General features: G+C 39.7%; 2 protein-coding genes across 5 annotated transcripts in view; one reads left to right on the forward strand and one right to left on the reverse strand.

The window, feature by feature from the left end:
* UBE2E1 (ubiquitin conjugating enzyme E2 E1) overlaps window positions 1-8,437 on the forward strand; it is a 79,490-nt gene extending 71,053 nt beyond the window's left edge. For both annotated transcript variants that reach the window (XM_025882985.2, XM_025882975.2), the window contains 3 exons: window positions 5,208-5,340; window positions 6,463-6,610; window positions 7,655-8,437. In XM_025882985.2, the coding sequence (XP_025738770.1) occupies window positions 5,208-5,340; window positions 6,463-6,610; window positions 7,655-7,752 (379 nt within the window). In that variant the 3' untranslated portion in view covers window positions 7,753-8,437. The remainder of the gene's footprint in view (window positions 1-5,207; window positions 5,341-6,462; window positions 6,611-7,654) is intronic.
* NKIRAS1 (NFKB inhibitor interacting Ras like 1) overlaps window positions 8,429-19,544 on the reverse strand; it is a 32,916-nt gene continuing 21,800 nt past the window's right edge. For all 3 annotated transcript variants that reach the window (XM_073900882.1, XM_025882999.2, XM_073900884.1), the window contains exons 3-4: window positions 16,102-16,343; window positions 8,429-10,386 (exon numbers count right to left, since the gene is read on the reverse strand). In XM_073900882.1, coding sequence (XP_073756983.1) covers window positions 10,144-10,386; window positions 16,102-16,343 — 485 coding nt within the window. In that variant the 3' untranslated portion in view covers window positions 8,429-10,143. The remainder of the gene's footprint in view (window positions 10,387-16,101; window positions 16,344-19,544) is intronic.

The raw sequence follows: 19,544 nt of genomic DNA on the forward strand, positions 1-19,544 counted from the left end.
CTGTCAAATAAATAAAATCTTTAAAAAAATTAAAAACACTGAGTATAATTTCACCTTGCTTCCAGGATGTTCTTTAAAAATTGAAATGCATCTTTGGTTGCTGTTGAAATGGAAGAACAGTAGTCTACAATAAGTTAGTATTGAGTATGGGAGTGGGGGAGGACTTACAAAAACATGATTTTAAAACAAAATGAAGCTTAAACATTAACTTATGTAATTATCGTAGAAATTTTCAAGTCAGGGGCACCTGGGTGGCCCAGTTGGTTAAGCAACTGCTTTTGGCTCAGGTCCATGATCAAGTCCCACATCGGGCTCCCTGCTCAGCAGGAAGTCTGCTTCTCCCTCTGACCCTCCCCCCCATGTGCTCTCTCTCTCTCATTCTCTCTCAAATAAATAAAATCTTTAAAAAAATTTTTTTTTTCAAGTCAATCCAGAGAGCCCATGAAATTCTATAATAAGACCGCTCTAATGACAGTTTTTCTAATTGGTTTTATTTAAGATTATACCTTAAATGACTGTGTTGATTATATTTTATACTGTTCAAATTCTATTTAATTATCAATATAGTATTAATAAGGCATAAGAAGTATGATGTGTAGCTGCCTTGTCCCGTGGTTACTGGAGGAAACATGGGTTTCGAGCAGTAAGGGAAAGGCTGGTGGAGGAAGAGTCCTTGTCATTGAGTTTGGTGCTGATCAGTCAACAGGCAGACTTCCCTTCAGAAGAATGTTGTGGTTCATGACAGTCCCTGTTGCTAATGTCAATGTATCTCTCTGAAGTCAGAAACCATTACAGAAGAAAATACTGTGTCAAAAGTAGAAATGACTCTTTTCCTTTCTTTTTTTTTTTTTTTTTTTTAAGGTAAGCTCTATGCCCAGTGTGGAGCTTGTACTCAAAACCCCAAGGCCAAGAGTTACATGCTCAGGTGCCTGGGTGGCTCAGTCGGTTGGGTGACTGCCTTCGGCTTGGGTCATGATCCTGGAGTCATGGGATCGAGTCCCATGTCCAGCTCCCTGCTCAGCGGGGTGTCTGCTTCTGCCTGGGACCCTCCCCCCTCTCATGCTCTCTCATGCTCTTTCAAATAAATAAAATCTTTAAAAAAGTCATATGCTCTACCAACTGAGCCAGCTCGGTGCCCTTGACTGTTATTTTTCTTAAAATGTTTGCCACAGCTGTATTTATTTTGACTAGAAGGAAAAAAGACTGAATCAAGGGCAGAATTTTTTTTCCTTTTTGACTTGTGTAAGAGTTCTGTAAGAGTTATGTGTATTTATTATACATTTATTTTGAGAGGTGTTTTAAGTCTCTAACAAAATCTGAAAGGCAAAGGCATGGTCTCCTTCCACCTTCTCAGTCTCAGCCTCATGCCAAGATTCTAATCACAGTTATGTTGCAACATCTTCAAACAGGGACATGTATTTTTCTTGTTCCCATATTCCCTTAATTTAAACTCCTCCATCTCCCATACTTTCTAATCACTTAAATTAATTACTAATTTAAATCACATGCCATTCTAAAGTACATTTCCATAAGTGTTTGAAACTTAAGTTCTGTTTCTTATTGTGGAACTAAAAGGTATCTTAAAGGGTGGGGACAGAAGGCTGGTAAAGGAATATGCTGACCCGAGGGTAAACCTAGTCAGTCATTTATGGAAAAGAGGGTGGGGTGCTGGAACAGACCTTCACCGTAGTGTCGCCGGTAAAGACTCTCTTGTTCCTGGTTCCCCTTCACAGTGGCCTTCTGAGAGTTGTAAATTTGGGCCCGCACCACTCCCCCCCCCCCATAGGTCTCTCTACCCACCTTCTAGATCAGTAGATCCTAACTTTACAGTGAGAACCTGGAAGAAGAAAAAAGGCAAAAGATTTGCAGGACCGTAATTTTTGTTTCATTCTATGATTAATAAAATGCACATGACAAAATGTTACATGAATTTCTCCAGTAACAGCTTTTAAAGTGAGTAAAGTTTTTATTCAAGCAGCAATGCTTGGTCCTTCCAGTGGGTTCTCAGATCCTTCCCTGTAACTCCCAAGTCCCCCGGTTGAGGATCTACAGAGTAGGTATCCATGCTGTTCAGTTTTTAACAGGGCTCCTGTTGCATGCTTTAGGATTTCAACTGCATTTGATATTTCACTTAGTATTATTTTTCTTAATATAACCCACCTTTATTCTGCATTTTCAAAGTTTGACAGAAGCATGGTATTTTTTTTATGTTTATGTTGCATATTTGATTCCTCTGTTTTTTATCTGAACTTTCTGAAAAGTTTATACCTAAACTGAAAGCTGATTACACACAAGTAGCCACCTTGATTTGAATATCCAGTTATATCATAGGTGATAAGCTGTAATGTTAAAGCTTATGTTCTAAACTGGTTGTCCTCCAGTAACCTGTACCAGGGATTCCCAAAAGCAACCAATACCTGTTTAAAGATCACATAGATTCTTAGGTCCCTTCCGAATATTGGAAATTCAGTAGGCCTAGGAGGAGGAGGGGTCAGGAATCTTGAAAGTTCCATAGGTTATGTTGAGGAACAGTGAAGTTTGGAAATTACAGTTTTCTGTACAATCCATAAAAGCTGCTTATAGTGCTCTATTGTTAAATCTTTGTTCTTTTTTCTGTACTAAGAGGCCAGCAGAATTGGGCCCATGTCAACATGTCGCCTCTAGGGTAAGACTGACTTTACTGTAAGTTTTTTCTGGGTCTCTTTCTTAGCATTACCAAGCTGACTGAGGAAACCTGTATGGAATGCTGCCATTACTGGGTTTTAGATGGCCTGGCTTCTCCTTCAGGCCTGGGTTCCTCCTCTGTAAAAAGAGAGGTTTACAGCAGATGATTGTCTTTGCCTTTTAGCCTTTAAGCCTTAGATATCATTAACTAGATTAAATAGGATAGTTCATCCGTTATCTGCAACCTCTATACCAGTGGTGTCTTCACCTCATTAGTCCACTTTTCAGTTAACTGTAGTCTGGTAAACAGGTGTCTTAGCTGTAATGCCAGTGTCTATAGACTTTTTGCCCAAGAACATACACTGGATGCAAATATGTAGGCAGACCAGATGACCAAAGACCAGTTTTAACCTCAGGACATGAAGCTGTAATCAGGATAGTATCCTTTCACTAGAGGTTACCGCATGTTCCTAGAAGTAGAGGGCTGATTTAAAAGTTCTCCCTACATCCCACCTTGTGAAAATTATGGTCAGATGATATGTAAAAGTAGGAAGTGATCTTAAAACAAAACAAAACAACAAAAAAACCCCAGGACTTCATATTAGAGACCATGTTAAATAATCTCTTTCCATATATATCCACTGCAAAACAAGTTTTTGAATAGTTGAGAATACCAATCACAAGGATATTAAAGGACCATACTATTTGAATCAGTAGGAATAATTCATAACAACTGTGATACTACCATATAGTGAGACTACTGTGGGTCTGTTTTTCTAGATTCCCCCCCCCCCAACCATTTTAATTATCAAAACATTCCTGAGAATTTGTGGTTTAGGTTTAGTGACTTGCTCAAGGTCACATAGCTAGTTAAGTGCTCAAGTCAGTGTCCAAGCTCTGTGCCTCCTGGCCAGTTTGGGCCTACTCTTCCCATTAGCCCATGTTCTTCTATCTGTATTTTTTCTCTCCTTTTTTGCCACATCATGTTTTCTTCCCCAACTTCTGTTTCTTTCTGGTTTTCTTTTGTCAACTCATTCTGAAATAAAAAAATCTGTGGTGGGTTTGTGGAAAGTATAGGGCCACAGGCAGGTATCTTTTTTTTTCCTTTTCCTTCCTCTTCCTCTAATCTTTCTCATTTTTTTTTTAAAAGATTTTATTTATTTGACAGAGTGAGAGCAGGAACACAAGCAGAGGGAGTGGGAGAGGGAGAAGCAGGCCTCCCGCCGAGCAGGGAGCCCGGTGCGGGGCTCGATGCGGGGCTCGATCCCAGGACCCAGGGATCATGACCTGAGCCGAAGGCAGACGCTTAACGACTGAGCCACCCAGGCGCCCCTCTCATCTTTCTCTTAAATGAAGGAATTGAATGAATCTCATCTCTAGCCAGTTAGCAGAGGGCGTCTTGGAGACAAGGAGTTTTTGTCTTGTTCATTATTGAAATCTCTGCCATTTAACTTGGCCTACATGTGCATTCAATAAGAATGAGTGAATGAATCCAGTTCATACCATCCATTCATTTAAAATAGCAGTTTGCCTGCTCTGTAGAAATTATCCTGTGTATTCACTGGGATATACAAGTCTTTCCAAGTAAAGACCTTTCTGTTGTTTGGCTGACACACATCATTATCCTTGAAGCAACTGTTAGTAGCTAGGTTTGAGAAATTGGAGCTAAAACGTGTAAGTTAACCAGTTGAATACTGTCATGTCCATGCTCTGGGAAGACTTTTTTTAAAATTAGTACCTAAAATTAGTATCTTTTCCTCTCTCCTCGATACCAGAGTCCTACCCACATTTACTTGTTTTGGGCAGGTTATAAGTTCTTCATCAGTCTTGGAATTGGAGGGTAAATATTTTTCTGTTTTTGTTTATTATTGTACTTGGATACAGAACACTCTACAAGCTAACACAGTGCTTTGGAAGGGTATTATGGTATAACTAAATATAAAAGTGACTTAACAGGGAAAGGGATAAATTAACATCCCAACTCTAATTTTTAGAGAACCCGATTATAGAATTTTATACATTGAAAGGCAAATTGAGTAACTTGCCATTGGATGCTCTGTCATGCTTGTGCTCCTCCCACCCAACATGGTTTACAATGTAAAAAGTACTGTAATCTACTGGACTCCTTTTAGGATAAGATTATGGAAATAGAAGAAGGAACAAGAAACCGAGGCAGTGAGTCAGAAATGAAACTTTGCTTAAAATGGTCATCCGAAATGAATAGTTGTGAGCAAAACCACTGAATATTTACATTTTCTTATGATCGAGGAGAGGTTTGAGAATTGAATTTCTTGCTTATTCACAGCTTAAGTAGGCTTAGAGTGGTTTAAACCTTCTTTATTATTCAGTTTACTTGACTTCAGGCTGATGGATTTGTTGCAGTCCAGAATCAGATTGAGTCTGAAAGACACTTCTGTTTTGTGGAGAGAATCCATACATTAAACAAAAAGGAAGAGAAGAGATCTTTTTTCCTTTTTTTTAATGCCCTATAAAAACTTGGATGGTGTCACCATCTGCTTACCTTTTGATGTATTACTTCACAGTGCTGGTCCCAAAGGTGATAACATCTATGAATGGAGATCAACCATTCTGGGGCCTCCAGGATCCGTGTATGAGGGTGGTGTATTCTTCCTTGATATCACTTTTACACCAGAATACCCCTTCAAGCCTCCAAAGGTAAGAATTTCCTGATTTATAGTCATATTTACATATTGCCATGAGAGACTATTGAAGCTTTTAAATTAGAGTTTTAATCACAAAAGGTAGATTTCTGTTTTATCTTTAACGAATCTCTTAAGTACATTTGGATGGACACAAAACATTTGCATGGGGGGAGGGGGCTTTGCCTCTTGCAGAGAGACCATAGTTCTAGGAGTATGTGCTTAAAATCCTGCTATTTTTAGTAACATAGCAACCCAGAATCAATCCCCTCTTTTCCACTCACAGGGAAGAAGTTACTGAACAGTTAAAAATGGTGTCAAAATATCTGTGCACTAAAGTAATTAGAAAGTCAGAATCTCCTACCAAAGACTTGGATTCTGCTCCTTGTCATGTTTTGGTCTTGTTCAAATTCTTAACCTCCAGGCTTCGGGTTTTCTTATCTAGGATAGTATCTCCTGTGACACTCAATCTATGATTGTTATTTACTAAGTGGTAATTTTTACTTCTGAATGATTGTGTTTCACAAATAAAAATTAGGAAACCAAAATAAAGCAACCCAGGCTTATATGGCTTGTGTTAATTTGTCTACTGCTATGATCTTTACCCATTTATGGCTCCTCACTTGTGGAACTCCATTATAGTGACTCTGACCTATGTAGAAGGGATATCTGCAGGATCTAATGTAAAAGTCAGAAAAAGCAGAACCAGATATCTTCTTCTTCTTCCCCCCCCTTTTTTTACAGCCTTTACAGCTGAGCATTTTGCTTTTGTGTTTATGTACCCACTGTGTTGTATCTGTTTGAATTTATTATAAAGCTTTTTTTAAGGCCATGTAGTACCAGCAGCTAACACAAGAGGTCAGCAAACACTTAGCTATTTCAAACTTATTTGAAACACTGAAACTACTAAAGATGAATTTGAGAAAAAAACTGAAGTTACCATGCTTTTTGTTGATGGATATTACCTTTGAAATGACTGAGAGTCTATCTTAACTTATCTTAACAGCTTTAGTTTAAACTCTTTATTCATCTTTTAAAGAAACAGACATTTTTAAATTAGAGCCACTCAATTGAAAAAGCAATTTAGTAAAAATTTCATTGTTTGCTGTTAAATTTTAACACTGTCTTATTTTTTTAGGTTACATTTCGGACAAGAATCTATCACTGTAATATTAACAGTCAAGGAGTTATTTGCTTGGACATATTAAAAGATAATTGGAGTCCAGCACTAACCATTTCTAAAGTTCTCCTTTCTATCTGCTCCCTTCTTACAGACTGTAATCCTGGTAAGGTTAATTTTTTTTTTCTTCTTTCTCCTCATCTGAAAAATACTTGTTTTGATAAAGTACAAAGAGCTTTGAAAGAACAAATAGTAGGGGTACCTGGATGTACATGTAGTCAGTTGGGCGTCCGACTCTTGGTTTTCAGCTCAGGTTGTGGGATTAGGCCGTGTTGGGGCCTGCTTAGGATTCTTTCTCCCTCTGCCCTTCCTGCTCATATTCTTTTTCTCAAATGAAAAGATAAATCTTTAAAAGATTAGTTTTGTTTTTTTTTTTTTTAAGAAAGTTTTAATCGAGTTCAATCTACTAGTTGAAAAAGGCAGTAATTCTAGGCTCTAGGAACAAGATGTTTTAAAACTAGGACTTCTATAAATTTGCCTTAGGTTTTTACATTTTTCATACAGTTCTCTTTAAACCACATATTTCTAACTAAATGTTGACTCATCTGCATAACCTCTCCCGTGCCTGCTGGTTCACTGAGTACTTGCCCCAAAGCTGGTGTTAAATTTTGAAAGTGAGATTTCTTTGCTTAATAGTTAGGGTTTATCAGACTGACTGTGGTGGGGTGGGGGGAAACTTATTCCTTTTATTATTAAAGATTCTATTTAGGTTTCGGAGCAACACTCTACTTAATTGTTGAGGTCCAGGTTTTGACCTAGTAACCTGGCTTTTTTTAAGTAACTAGTTTAGAGGTAAATACTGCAACAGCCTAGAAGACTTTACAGTATTCCACTGAACAGTCATATAAACACAGTTGGATTCCATGTTCATCGTAGCCTTGAACATTCTGGTTTTTATTGAACTTAACACATAAGAGCAAAAACATTTCCAACTGGGTGCTGTTTGTTGGGAGAAAAATAGAATGAACAATAAAGCTACACTAGTACTAAAGCCTGAGCACTCTGTTTTAAGAAGTTTTCCCCATGCATATGGTGCCCGTGATAATGGAATAGTGTTTCAAAACTGGTTTTGATCACAGATACTTTGCATATTTCTTTCCAAGCTGTCACTGATTTATGTGCTAAAATTTAAAACATTCTTTTCTTCCAGCTGACCCTTTGGTGGGAAGTATTGCCACTCAGTATATGACCAACAGAGCAGAACATGACAGAATGGCCAGACAGTGGACCAAGAGATACGCTACATAAATTGGGTTTTCACAATTCTTACATTGTCTGTCACAGAGAGAGCTGCTTATGATTTTGAAGGGGTGGGGGAGGGTGGGAGTTGGTAAAGAGTAGGGTATTTCTATAACAGATATTATTCAGTCTTATTTCCTAAGATTTTGTTGTAACTTAAGGTATCTTGCTACAGTAGACAGAATTGGTAATAGCAACTTTTAAAACTGTCATTAGTTCTGCAACATTAGCTGAAATGTAGTACAGAGAATAGACATTTGGGTTCAGTTGCTTGTAGTCTGTAAATTTAAAATAGCTTAATTTTGTACAGGTTACACACATGGCCATTTATGTAAAGTCCTTCCAAGACTACACGTTTTTTTTTGTTCAAAAAAATTGGAATTTGTTTTCCCTTCTTGGGAGGGAACATTGATATTTAACAGTTTTTAGAGACTGTCATCTCATATATAAAATGGATACGTGGCTATAAGACACCATATAGGAAATGAGTAGTTATGTATTTTATTTTATATGCCAATCTACTTTATTGTGACAAGATAAGAGGTTTGAATCACGACTTGTGAAAACCTGTAGTAAAATACCTTAAGCTGTTAACTGTAAGGTGTGGAATAGGAGTTGCTCAGTGGATTGGTTATATGTTGTGGACTACTTAAGTCTGCATTTGTTACTGTGCTAATAAACAATATTAAAACAACCACCTAACACTGCTGTATTCATTTACTTTCTTTTGCCTGTGTTGTAGTTTGCAGATTCTTCTAAACTTGGTAAAGCTTTGCTACTACACAACCTACAAGTAATACAGACTGAATAATGAGCAAGGACCTAGTTAGGTTTGGTATGCTACTCTGTTTTTGAGGTGTCTTAGAAAAGGTTAGAGATGGATTCTCATGACTATATTAATACATCTCCCTGAGAGGGCAATTTGGCAGTACCTAAGTTTACATATATCCAGCAGTTCTGTTTCTTTGCATCTACTCCAGAGAAACTTTTTAAAATCACTGTAAAAGTATTTATTCATCTCTGTAAAAATAATTAAAAGAAACCCAGATCAACCTCAGGGAATGACTTAACCATTATCTGAATGGTTTTTTGGCAAAAAAAATGTATTTGTGATGAGGAATTTTAGCCAGTTAAATGGAAGCAATACTAGCTGATTTACAAGTTTTGTATTATGCAGTTCTTGGTTTGAACTCTCACAGAAATGAACCAATTGACTTTAAAGTCACTGAACCTAGCCTTGAAAGTACTCCACTTAAGAAATGTTGGTAGAGACTCTTAATTTTGGGGTCCTGACTTTGAGCCCCATGGGTAGAGTTTACTTAAAAAAAAAAGTGTACTAGATTTTTTTAACATGTCTTTGCTGAACAGCTTATTTCATATTTTACATATAGATCAAATAGCTGAGGGGTGCCTGGGTAGCTCAGGTGGTTAAGCATCCGATTCTTGATTGTGGCTCAGGTCATGATCACAGGGTTGTGAGATCCAGCACGGAACCTGCTTAAGATTCTTTCTTTCACTTTCCCTCTGCTCCCTGCCCCTACTTCTAAAAAAAAAAAAAGCTGCTTTGCCAGTTGAAATCCTAAGCAGCTTGCTTCCTACTTCTAAAATTAGTTACAGTATCGTCAACTTGTGAAATACAGTTAGTCCCACTGCCCGGGTATTGCCAAAATCTTCAAAGAATACCATAGCACAAACTCCAGTATCTAACCTGAAGTCCAGTATTTTTATGATACATTTTATTCCACATGACTATGTATCCAGAAAACTGTTGAAGAGGTATAGTAATACTTGTGGGAAAGCTTTAGTGTCCTTCAATGCTTAGTGGTTTTCTAAAGAGCAAATGCTTTGAACGTATTTACACCATCTACTACCTCAAGTCATGCTAAACATATAATTTGAACAAAGTTAAATCATAGGTTTTGTTCTATTTAGCAAGGTCTCCATGAGATAAAATTTAACACCTAAATTGTTTACCGTTTGTGATCTAAAAATGTCATTTTATAATTCTAGACATTAGATGATTAATGAACTTCTTAAAAACAAAGGTATATTTGAGCAGAGAAGTTTGCATAAAGTTACACAGAAAAATGGCTTCTGAAACAAGTTGGGGGTTGTGGAGCTACTGGTCTTACAGACATACCTACATACTACCCAAACTTTATTTTACTCTTTGGACAAGTGCAACAAAAATTAGGTGACAAGTTTCAAACAATGACAATGTAAATATATTACTTCATATCAGGCAATAAACTTAGCCCAAATAATTTATGACCTAAAGTACATTACTTCCTTAAAGATTTCCTAAGGACCAAAGGTAGATGCAAATGGCTTGTTTTAAATATGTTCATGGACACCTAAAGGCAATCACTATTCAACAGACAGTTGTAGCATTACTGATTTTTAGTTCTCGGAGCTAGAGTTCCCTTTGTTTTTCCTCCCAGGCAAAGGAAAGCTCGATTTGCTCTGGGGCTGGGAAAGTTTGCTGGCTAAGAGAGTGAAAGGCTCAATCAGAGTTCTCCGATCTGTAACCGTTACCTCCCACAGGCGTACTTTCTCACTTCTTGCCCATTGCTGTGCCACCTCAGCATCCACTTGTCTCTGCTCAGAAAGGTCAATTTTGTTTCCTAATACAACAATTGCTACCTGAAAGGAAAATAAAAAAGATTACACTTTGCTAATATTAGTTCCTAGGCAAGATAGAAAAATCAAGAAAACTGTCCTACTGAATATAACTGCTGCTTCAAAACTGATCCTCAGATGTGACCTAAGTTATAACTTCATAGGACATTAACCTCATTCTTCCTGAATGCATTTTTGTTAAAAAATGCAGATGCTGTACAGCGTGTTAACTAGGAAACATTTTAAATGATCAGTAAGTGAAGTCACTCAAGTCTGTTCACATTATTCCTGATCACAGACAAGTGCCTGATGCAAGCACTAAACATTTGTTGAATGTATGGACCCATAAGAATATTTTACACTAAATGTAAGGCAGTCACATTCACTTAAGCTGAGTGCTTACTGCACACCATGCAGTTTCAGGCCCCCAGAATATGGCACTCACAAGGCGGTCAAAGCCCAGGACGAGGGGAGGTCTGGAGGAGAAAGAGTATCTAATTTTCAGACCCTGGACTGTATAGAGAAGACAACAAAACAAGATACGGAAAGTAGAAGAAGGGCAGTTAAGAGTTGTTAGAGAAGGCATCTCTGAGGAGCAGCTTTGAACTAGGACATGTAAGCCGTTGGCTGTGTTCCTGCCTTAAAACGGAGCTCTCCGTGCTCCAGTTGGACCATGCCTCCTAGGTAGGATGGGACAGGCCCCAGAGCTCTGGTTTTCTTGGCAAGTCTCATACTCCTTCATTTCTCAACAGGATCTATCCCTTTAGGTCCTCCTGCCATTCATCACCCACATTTTCATCTTCACATGTTATCACCTAGTCTGATCCAGTTGCAGAAACTGTGCCACGTTGCCCCTAGACTTTAACAAAATCCCCTCCTTACGTCCCCATCTCTGCTTTGGATGTTCCCTTCATCTTTCCTAGCTGAAACTGGCTCAGCTCTGTAGTACTCACTGGCACAGTGGGCACAGGGGATGTACGGGGTATCCTTGTCTCTCAGTGCTGCCTCCAATAACGTCCTCGAAGAACCGTAGAACTGAAGGCTGGTGCTGTTAGTCTGTCCTACCTACTACCTGTTTCCCCCCCCCACCCTGTTGCTACTCATTACAGACCTGGCTCATGGTCACTCCCACACTACTTCTATCGTTAAGTCCTAGTGACTTCACACCATATGGATGACCCTTCCCAAATAGCCTTAATTATCCTCCTGCCTTCTCCGGCCATTCACGCCCATGAACACATCTGCTCCTGCCATTATAATTGCCCCCTCCACAGGCCCAATTCCAGGAAACCCACTCCCACCCCCACCTTCCTAGTTCATGCCTAACACCCTGACTACAGCAATCCTCAACACCAGAAGGACCTACAACCCACTGTCTCTCCCACCTTGATCACTGACCTTCAACCCTTCTCCTGACCTCAGTTCTTGGCCCAGTTTAGATTCTCTTAATTTACTACCTTGACATCATCATCCCATTGTATTCACCTGGCCAACCCCCCCCCCACCTTAAATTTAACTCTTAATGGGACTGTGCCTACACCACCTACTGAACATGGATGGAGGGGAAAAAAACAGCCCTCCTGGCTGGTCCCAATTCAATAACTACTGACTTTAAGTGAGCTGGTGTTCTCCAGCAAATATATTAACGGCTCCTACCTTGAACCTCTTCAACCTCCAACATCTTTCCCCACCTTACTCTCAGCGGATGTCCACACTATTTCAGTAAGGAAACAGAAGCAATTTAAACTTTCACCTGCATCCACCACCACATCTAACAACCTACCGTCTTCTAGAACCCATCCTCTACCCCAGACAAGACTGTCACTCCAACAATGATTCCCCTCCCCATCAATTTCCTCTCTATCGAATCATTCCATGAGCATGCAAACACTAGCTCTCGTCTAAAAAAGCCCTCTTTTATACATCCTCCAGCTCCTCTGTTTCCCTTTATAGGACAATATATTTTACCTTTTGACTCAAAATTCTTTCAAAGAGCTATCTTTGCTGTGTCTAATCCTTATATCCAGTCCAATCAAACTTCATCTCACTGTTTTACTGTGTTCTTAAGACATCCCAAGTTTCAGGGCGCCTGGGTGGCCCAGATGGTTAAGCATCTGCCTCGGCCCGGGTCATGATTCCAGGGTCCTGGGATTGAGCCCCACGTCCGGCTCCTGACTCAGCCGGGAGCCTGCTTCTCCCTCTGCTTCACCCTCTGCCTCTCCCCCTGCTCGTGCTCGCTCACTCTCTCTCTGTATCTCTGTGTCTCGAATGAATAAATAAAATCTTAAAAAAAAAGAAAAAAGGCATCCCAAGTTTCTAAAGGCTGGCCACGTCTTTGCCCTCAGCTTTTCTGACCTACCTGCACCATGATATAGTTAGATCACTCCCTATTTTTAAAGTGGTTTCTCCTCAACTGGTAACTGTTTAAGTGCTCCAGAGCAACAGCCTTTCACAAAACTTGCTTCTCACCTTGTCCCTCAACTATGTTGTCTGTGTCAACACAGCAGCCAAAATGAACATTTTAAAACAAGTCAAAAGATGTTTAGCCTTATTCATATTAAGGAAACAAACTACTAAAGTACCGTTCTCACCCAGAAGATGCACAAAATCCACAAGCACACACTGTTGTCAAGACTGGAGAATAGGCACTTTCATACCCTTGTTATGGAAGGTAATTTGGCAATATATCCTTTGATTCAAAAACCCCATTTTGGCTGATCTTAAAACTATACCCTAAAACATACAAAATAATAAATATGTAAGATTATTCATTGTAGCACAGTTCATAATAGCAAATGACTGTAAATAGCCCAAGTGTCCATCAATTTGGAAGTGGTTAAATAAGTATGATCATCCATGCAATGAATATGCATCACTTTTACAAAAAGGAATCTAGGGGCACCTGGGTGGCTCAGTTGTGAGGCATCTGCCTTCAACTCAGGTCATGATCCCAAGGTCCTGGGATGGAGCCCCACATCGGGCTCCCTGCTCAGTGGGAGGCCTGCTTCTCCCTCTCCCACTCCCCCTGCTTGTGTTCCCTCTCTCTGTGTCAAATAAAGAAATAAAATCTTAAAAAAAATTAAAAATAGAAAAAATTTTAAAAAGGAATCTGAGTACTGCTATGGAAAGGACTCCCAAGATATATTACATGAATGTCAAGGTGCCAAACACTATGCTACCTTTGGTGTAAGAAAGGGGGGGTGGGGGAAAACTATATGTATATTCCTATTTGATTTATCTAAAGAAACTTTGGAAGGATGCCCCAAAACAAGTGGTAAAATATTTAAAAAGCATGCTTGAGGGGCACATGGCTGGCTCAGGTGGTATAGGATGTGACCCTTGATCTAAGGGTCATGAGTTCAAGCCCCATGTTGGGCACTGAGTTTACAATCAATCAATCAACAAATGAATAAAAAAATAAATGAACAGTATGCTTGAGATAAAGGAACTCAGTGGTTGAGGACAGGGGTGGGAACTAGACCTCACAATAGTCCTTTTTATGTATCATTTTTACTTCTGAGCCATGTGCAATCCTCATCCAATGTTTTTTTTAAATCAAACATGAAGGGCACCTGGGTGGCTCAGATGGTTGGGTGTCTGCCTTCAGCTCAGGTCATGATCCCAGACTCCTGGGATCGGGTCCTGCATCAGGCTCCCTGCTCCTTGGGAGCCTGCTTCTCCCTCTGCCTCTCTCTCTCTCTCTCTCTGTCTCTGTCTCTCATGAATAAATAAAATCTTAAAAAAATAAATAAATAAATCAAACATGAAAATAAATAAATAAATGCAACCTAAGCTAGATCATGTCTTTCCTTTGCTCAAAACCAATGGCTTCTGATCCAAAGTGTGGCCTTCATTTCCTACCATACTCCTCCTAGCCCACTTTGGCCTCACTGTTGTTCCTGAACATGACAAAGCCAATCCCAGACCCTTGCACCAGCTAGTCCCTCCACCTGGAGCACTCCTCCACCACATGGGCCTGGCTCCCTCCATCACTTCCTTCAAATCTCTGCTAAAAGTTACCTTATCAGGGAGGCCTTCCCAGATTGCCCTACAGAAAAATAGTACCCTTGCACCCTGCTTTCCTTTACTTTTCTACACAGCATCTGACTCTTCACGATATACATTTGTCTACTGTATTCTCCGTACCTTTTACCTAAAACAGTGCCAGGCATATAGTAGTTGCTCAATAAGCATTTGTTGAATGAATGTGCTTCTTAAATCTCCCTAACCACCATATGAGAAAGGTACTATTATCCCCATTTTACGGTTAAGGAAACTGAGGCAGAAAAGTTGAGAAGCAGAGTCAAGATTGGAGTATCAAATATGAGTGTTCAATGAATCATTCTTTCAACTTTTGGGGGGCAGGGAGGAGAATATGAAGGATACCCTAGAAAATAACAACAGCATTTATCTGTTTAGGTGGGAAAAGTGGGAAACGGGTGGGAGGAGAGCATCCATTACCTGTCTCTATGTCTTTTGAAGAATGAACCTTGTAACTGTAATCCATTCACAAAGCAAATAAGTATTCAAAATAATAAGATATCAACAACCCAGATGTCCTTCAACAAGTGAATGATTAAAGAAACTTTGGTACATAAATACCATGGAATATCACTCAGCAATAAAAACGAATGAACTTCTGATACGTGCAATAACTTGGATGACCCTCCAGAGAGTTATGCTGAGTGAAAAATGCTGATGCCAAAAGGTTCCGCACTGTATGAGTCCATTTATGTTAACACTCGTGAAATGACAAGGTTATAGAAATGGAAAATAGATTAGTCAGGGATTAAGGGGAGGGGAATGGGAGGAAAGTGGGTGTGGCAAAAAAAAGATAACAGGAGGGATCCCTGCAATGACGCAACTGTTCTGTATCTTGACTATAAACCCAAATATCTTTATGGTAACATTATACTAGTTTTGTACAATGTTAGCACTGGTGGAACTGGGTAAGAGATCTCTATTATTTCTTAAAATTGCATATGAATCTACAATTGTCTCAAAATAAGTTTAACATAATAAATAAAATATAAAAATCTAGGTTAAGAACATCTAGCCAGTGCTGTTAACCAATATATTATGTGGTTCCCTAGATGACAGGGAGTCAGCTGTGTGAAGATCTGGAGAAAGCTGCTTCCAGGGTTCCAGGGAGGGAACCAGCAATTGACTGGTTCAAATGAACAAAATCATCACATTGAATAAAACAAAGGGTTGTACCAGTGTCCCTGGAGTACAGTGACAGAGGAACAAAATGATAAAAATAAGATGAAAAGGATAAGTATGGGCCAGATCATTTAAGGCTACAGATCACGGTAAGGAACTTATTTCTCAGTAGTAAATGAGGAGAATCCAATCATTTTATTTATTTATATATATTTATATTTACAGTTATTATTTTCTGCTAAGGCCGAAAAACAAGAATCCTATTTAGCCAAGGAGACAAAGAGAGCCCTAGGAAACCGTGATCCCAAACAATATGAAGTGAACTACATAGTATTTGAGACACAGTGTCATTAAAATTCAACTTGCACATGGTAACAAGCAAAAGCAGAAAGTCAAATGCTGGTCCTGACTGAATTCGTTCAATCCTGTATTTCCTGGGCTAAGAAAAAATATTATGAAGATTACAGATACTGTGAATACAATTTAATGTTTTTTAAATATTGTAACTGCCCAAAAGTTCATGCTACAATTTAAATATTACTATTCATAGTTAGCATTTTTAACAGACCCACTTACCTCCTTTTTGTCTTTAAACTTATCAATCTCTTTCTTCAGAAGCTCTACTCTTTGAAAGGATTCAAGGTTATTCACACTGTACACAAGAACAAAGCCATCAGCAAATGAAAAATAATGCTTTGGTAGCTCCACGCCTTCCTGTAAGCCTCTGGTGTCATAAAGATGTAACTGTTCCTTTACTCCCCGATCTGTTTCCACTGAAGCCATATATACATCTTCCATTGTTTCACAATCTTCCATTCCTGGGATTAAAAAGAAATTACTCTTATATCGAACCATCACATTGTATACCTGAAATTAATAAAGTGTTAATTTTATTAACTCAATAAAGAAAAAATATTCTTTTTGGATAACTCAGTACCAATTGGTATTTTCTTCTCCTTTAGAAGTTGGCTTTCTAGAAGTTTCCCTATTTACTACATATAAGAATCGCATTTCCATCTACTAAACTTCTTTAAGGTGAGAAAGGTAGTTGTTATAGTAAGTGAACAAAATGGTATTAAAATATATTTCTTCTGTATAGAAATAAAAGTAGAAATAAAAATTTGGCAATGAGACTTACTATTAGGTAGGTAATAGTAAAAAAGTAACTGTTAACAGAGTCAAAGAACTTAGTACCAAAATTGGAGAATTAAAGGCTGATTTTATTATTATTTTTTTTAAAGATTTTATTTATTTGACAGAGAGACAGTGACAGAGGGAACACAAGCAGGGGGAGTGGGAGAGGGAGAAGCAGGCCTCCCGCCAAGCAGGGAGCCCGATGCGGGGCTCAATGTGGGGCTCGATCCCAGGACCCTGGGATCATGACCTGAGCCGAAGGCAGACGCCTAACGACTGAGCCACCCAGGTGCCCCTAAAGGCTGATTTTAAAAGTAGCTTCAACAACTGAGCTCTCCATTTTCTTCTCCATCACAGCCAAGGACGGGACCTGGGGTAACTTAGCTGCCTTAATTCTGTACAACTTCCAGTATTTCCAGAGTCTGTTTAAGGGACTCAAAAATTGGTATGTCCTGTCTGGACCTGAGCACTCGGCTTTAGTTCTACCTACGGGGCATTTATATGTGAATGTCATTGTCATGCAAATACTTCAAACTAACAAAACTTCTCTCTCCTCCCCACACTTGTTCCTCCTCCTTGCTTTCTTCCCTTGATCGCCATCTCCCTGGCAGTCTTCAGAGTTCTTGCTGACCAAGAAGACTACAGGAAAGCTATCAAAAATCAGCCATTCTGCTGCTGGACCACCAGTTTAATCTGTTGCCCCCTTCATTCCTGTTGGCTTGTGATTTTCACCTGAACTACTTGCAATAGCTCAGCAAACACCTGGTAAAAGGCCCAGTCTACTTCCCAAACATCACTGAAACGTCAGCTCTGGGTCCTCCCCTGAGTCTCCCCTTCTCAACCTTCTGCTCCTCCTGTTCCTTGTACCAGTAATACCATTTTATACTTCGTCTTTTGTTATCTGTCCCCTCAAAGGCTGGACTGTAAACTCTGAAAGCCAAGACTGGCTAATCTGTCTTTATAGCTGTGAGGACTAACAAACTTACATCCATAGAAAGTCCTTAGGAAATGTGTGCTGGACGAATGAATGAGCTCATCTCATGATCGATGGCCCAGTTCCTGTTCCTCTCTGGCCTGAGTGATCCTTTCATAATGCATTTTTCTTGGTTGCATCTGTGTAAGTTTTGTCTCTTCAATTGGTCCCACATCTTTGAGAGAAACAAACCATTCTGTGTACATAGCAAGTATTCAATAACCATTTGTTGATGAGGGAATTGAGGGGAGATGAACACTTTGACTTTTAATGAACAGTGAAGAGGCTTATAAGGTAGGTATCTAGGGTCCCAGGAACTATCTTCATATTTAAGTATGAGCTATACCTGAAATAAAATCATGTGGATAACATCCCATGCCAATAAAACATACAGACATATCCCAGAGATATTGCTGGTTTTGTTCCAGACCTCTGCAATAAGGTGAGTATCACAATAAAGTCAGTCTCGAATTTTTTGGTTTCGCAGTGCATATAAAAGTTATGTTTACACTGTTGTGTGAACCAGACTAACGCCATCTTGGACAAATCTGCCATGACCACTCTGTGATCTGAAGCCTTCTAGAGCACATTCTTCCCTGCCCCATTCTTTCTGTTTAGCCACACCCTTAGCCACACCCTTGGGGCATAATGTCCTTGATCTGCTCTGGAGGTTATGATTCTCAAACATTCCTTCCCAGGTGGTCTCTCAGCCTGTATGCCTCAGCCTTTACGGCTGTAAAAGCAGGTCTTATAGGAGGTGGAGTTGCAGAGATCTACTTGTCTTGCAGCTGCCCAAGAGGGACTTCTGTCCAGAAGCCCCTTTCCATTTTTTGCCAAGCTGGAATTGTTGGCCTTTTCTTCAGTCTTATGGCTCCTTCGGCCTTTGCGTATCATTTTGCATATTACCTCCCTTTCATAGAACAATTGGTGAGCCAGCCAGGAGGAGCCCAGCGACTGAAGAATGGGCAAGGAAACGAAGCTTCTGTTGGGGGAAACCCTGGAGTGGCTGACCACATTAATGTGGGAAGGCACAATCTGTTTGCTGGATGCCTATGGACTGCTGAATGAGTATGGGGAACCCTGAAAATGCCCAATGGATTAGAGCTATTACAAAGTTGCATGACCCACTGGGGTAAGGAAGGTCGCCAAGCAGTGGCCCTGGTGGGTTGGCTGCTCCTATGGGCCCTTCAGGTGACCATCAATGCCCGGCTAGTGTCAGAAATGAAATAAGGCAGTTGGAGGAAGAATTACAACTGAAGAAGGACAGGAGACTATTCACATCTCTTTTGGTTTCTAATTTGGTAGATACTATCTAAACCCAGGATGCACAAATTGAGTCTTCAGTGTATCTGTCGCTTTGTGTGCCCTGGGGGGCATAAAATGTGGCAATTTTTTTTTTTAAGATTTTATTTATTTATTTGACAGAGAGAGACAGCGAGAGAGGGAACAGGGGGAGTGGGAGAGGGAGAAGCAGGCTTCCCACGGAGCAGGGAGCCCGATGCAGGGCTCGATCCCAGGACCCTGGGATCATGACCTGAGCCGAAGGCAGACGCTTAACGACTGAGCCACCCAGGCGCCCCAAATGTGGCAACTTTGGATTACAACCATCATTTGAAGCCAGCCTGGGATGCTTAACCATGGAACTCATGGGAAGTATCTTTGTATGCCAGGTAAGTAGGATGTGTTTTCAGTAGGAGAAGGTATGAAAAATGGAGATGCTTTTTTGTTGAGGAATAAAAAAATAATTTTGTCCTAAAGAGCATCTGGTGGTCTGAAGAGAAAAAAAACAGGACAAAATCAGAACGGAGAAAGTGTAGAAGGTCTGTGGAAAAGGAGTATTTGGAAAGGAATTTTATGTGTGGTCAAGCTGGCTAAGATTAAAATGAATTTATGTTAAAATGAGTTTTAATAT

The sequence above is a fragment of the Callorhinus ursinus genome, unplaced genomic scaffold, assembly GCF_003265705.2.
Source record: "Callorhinus ursinus isolate GAN/ISIS: 27379988/994484 unplaced genomic scaffold, GSC_fseal_2.0 scaffold1, whole genome shotgun sequence".
Classification (NCBI taxonomy): domain Eukaryota; kingdom Metazoa; phylum Chordata; class Mammalia; order Carnivora; family Otariidae; genus Callorhinus; species Callorhinus ursinus.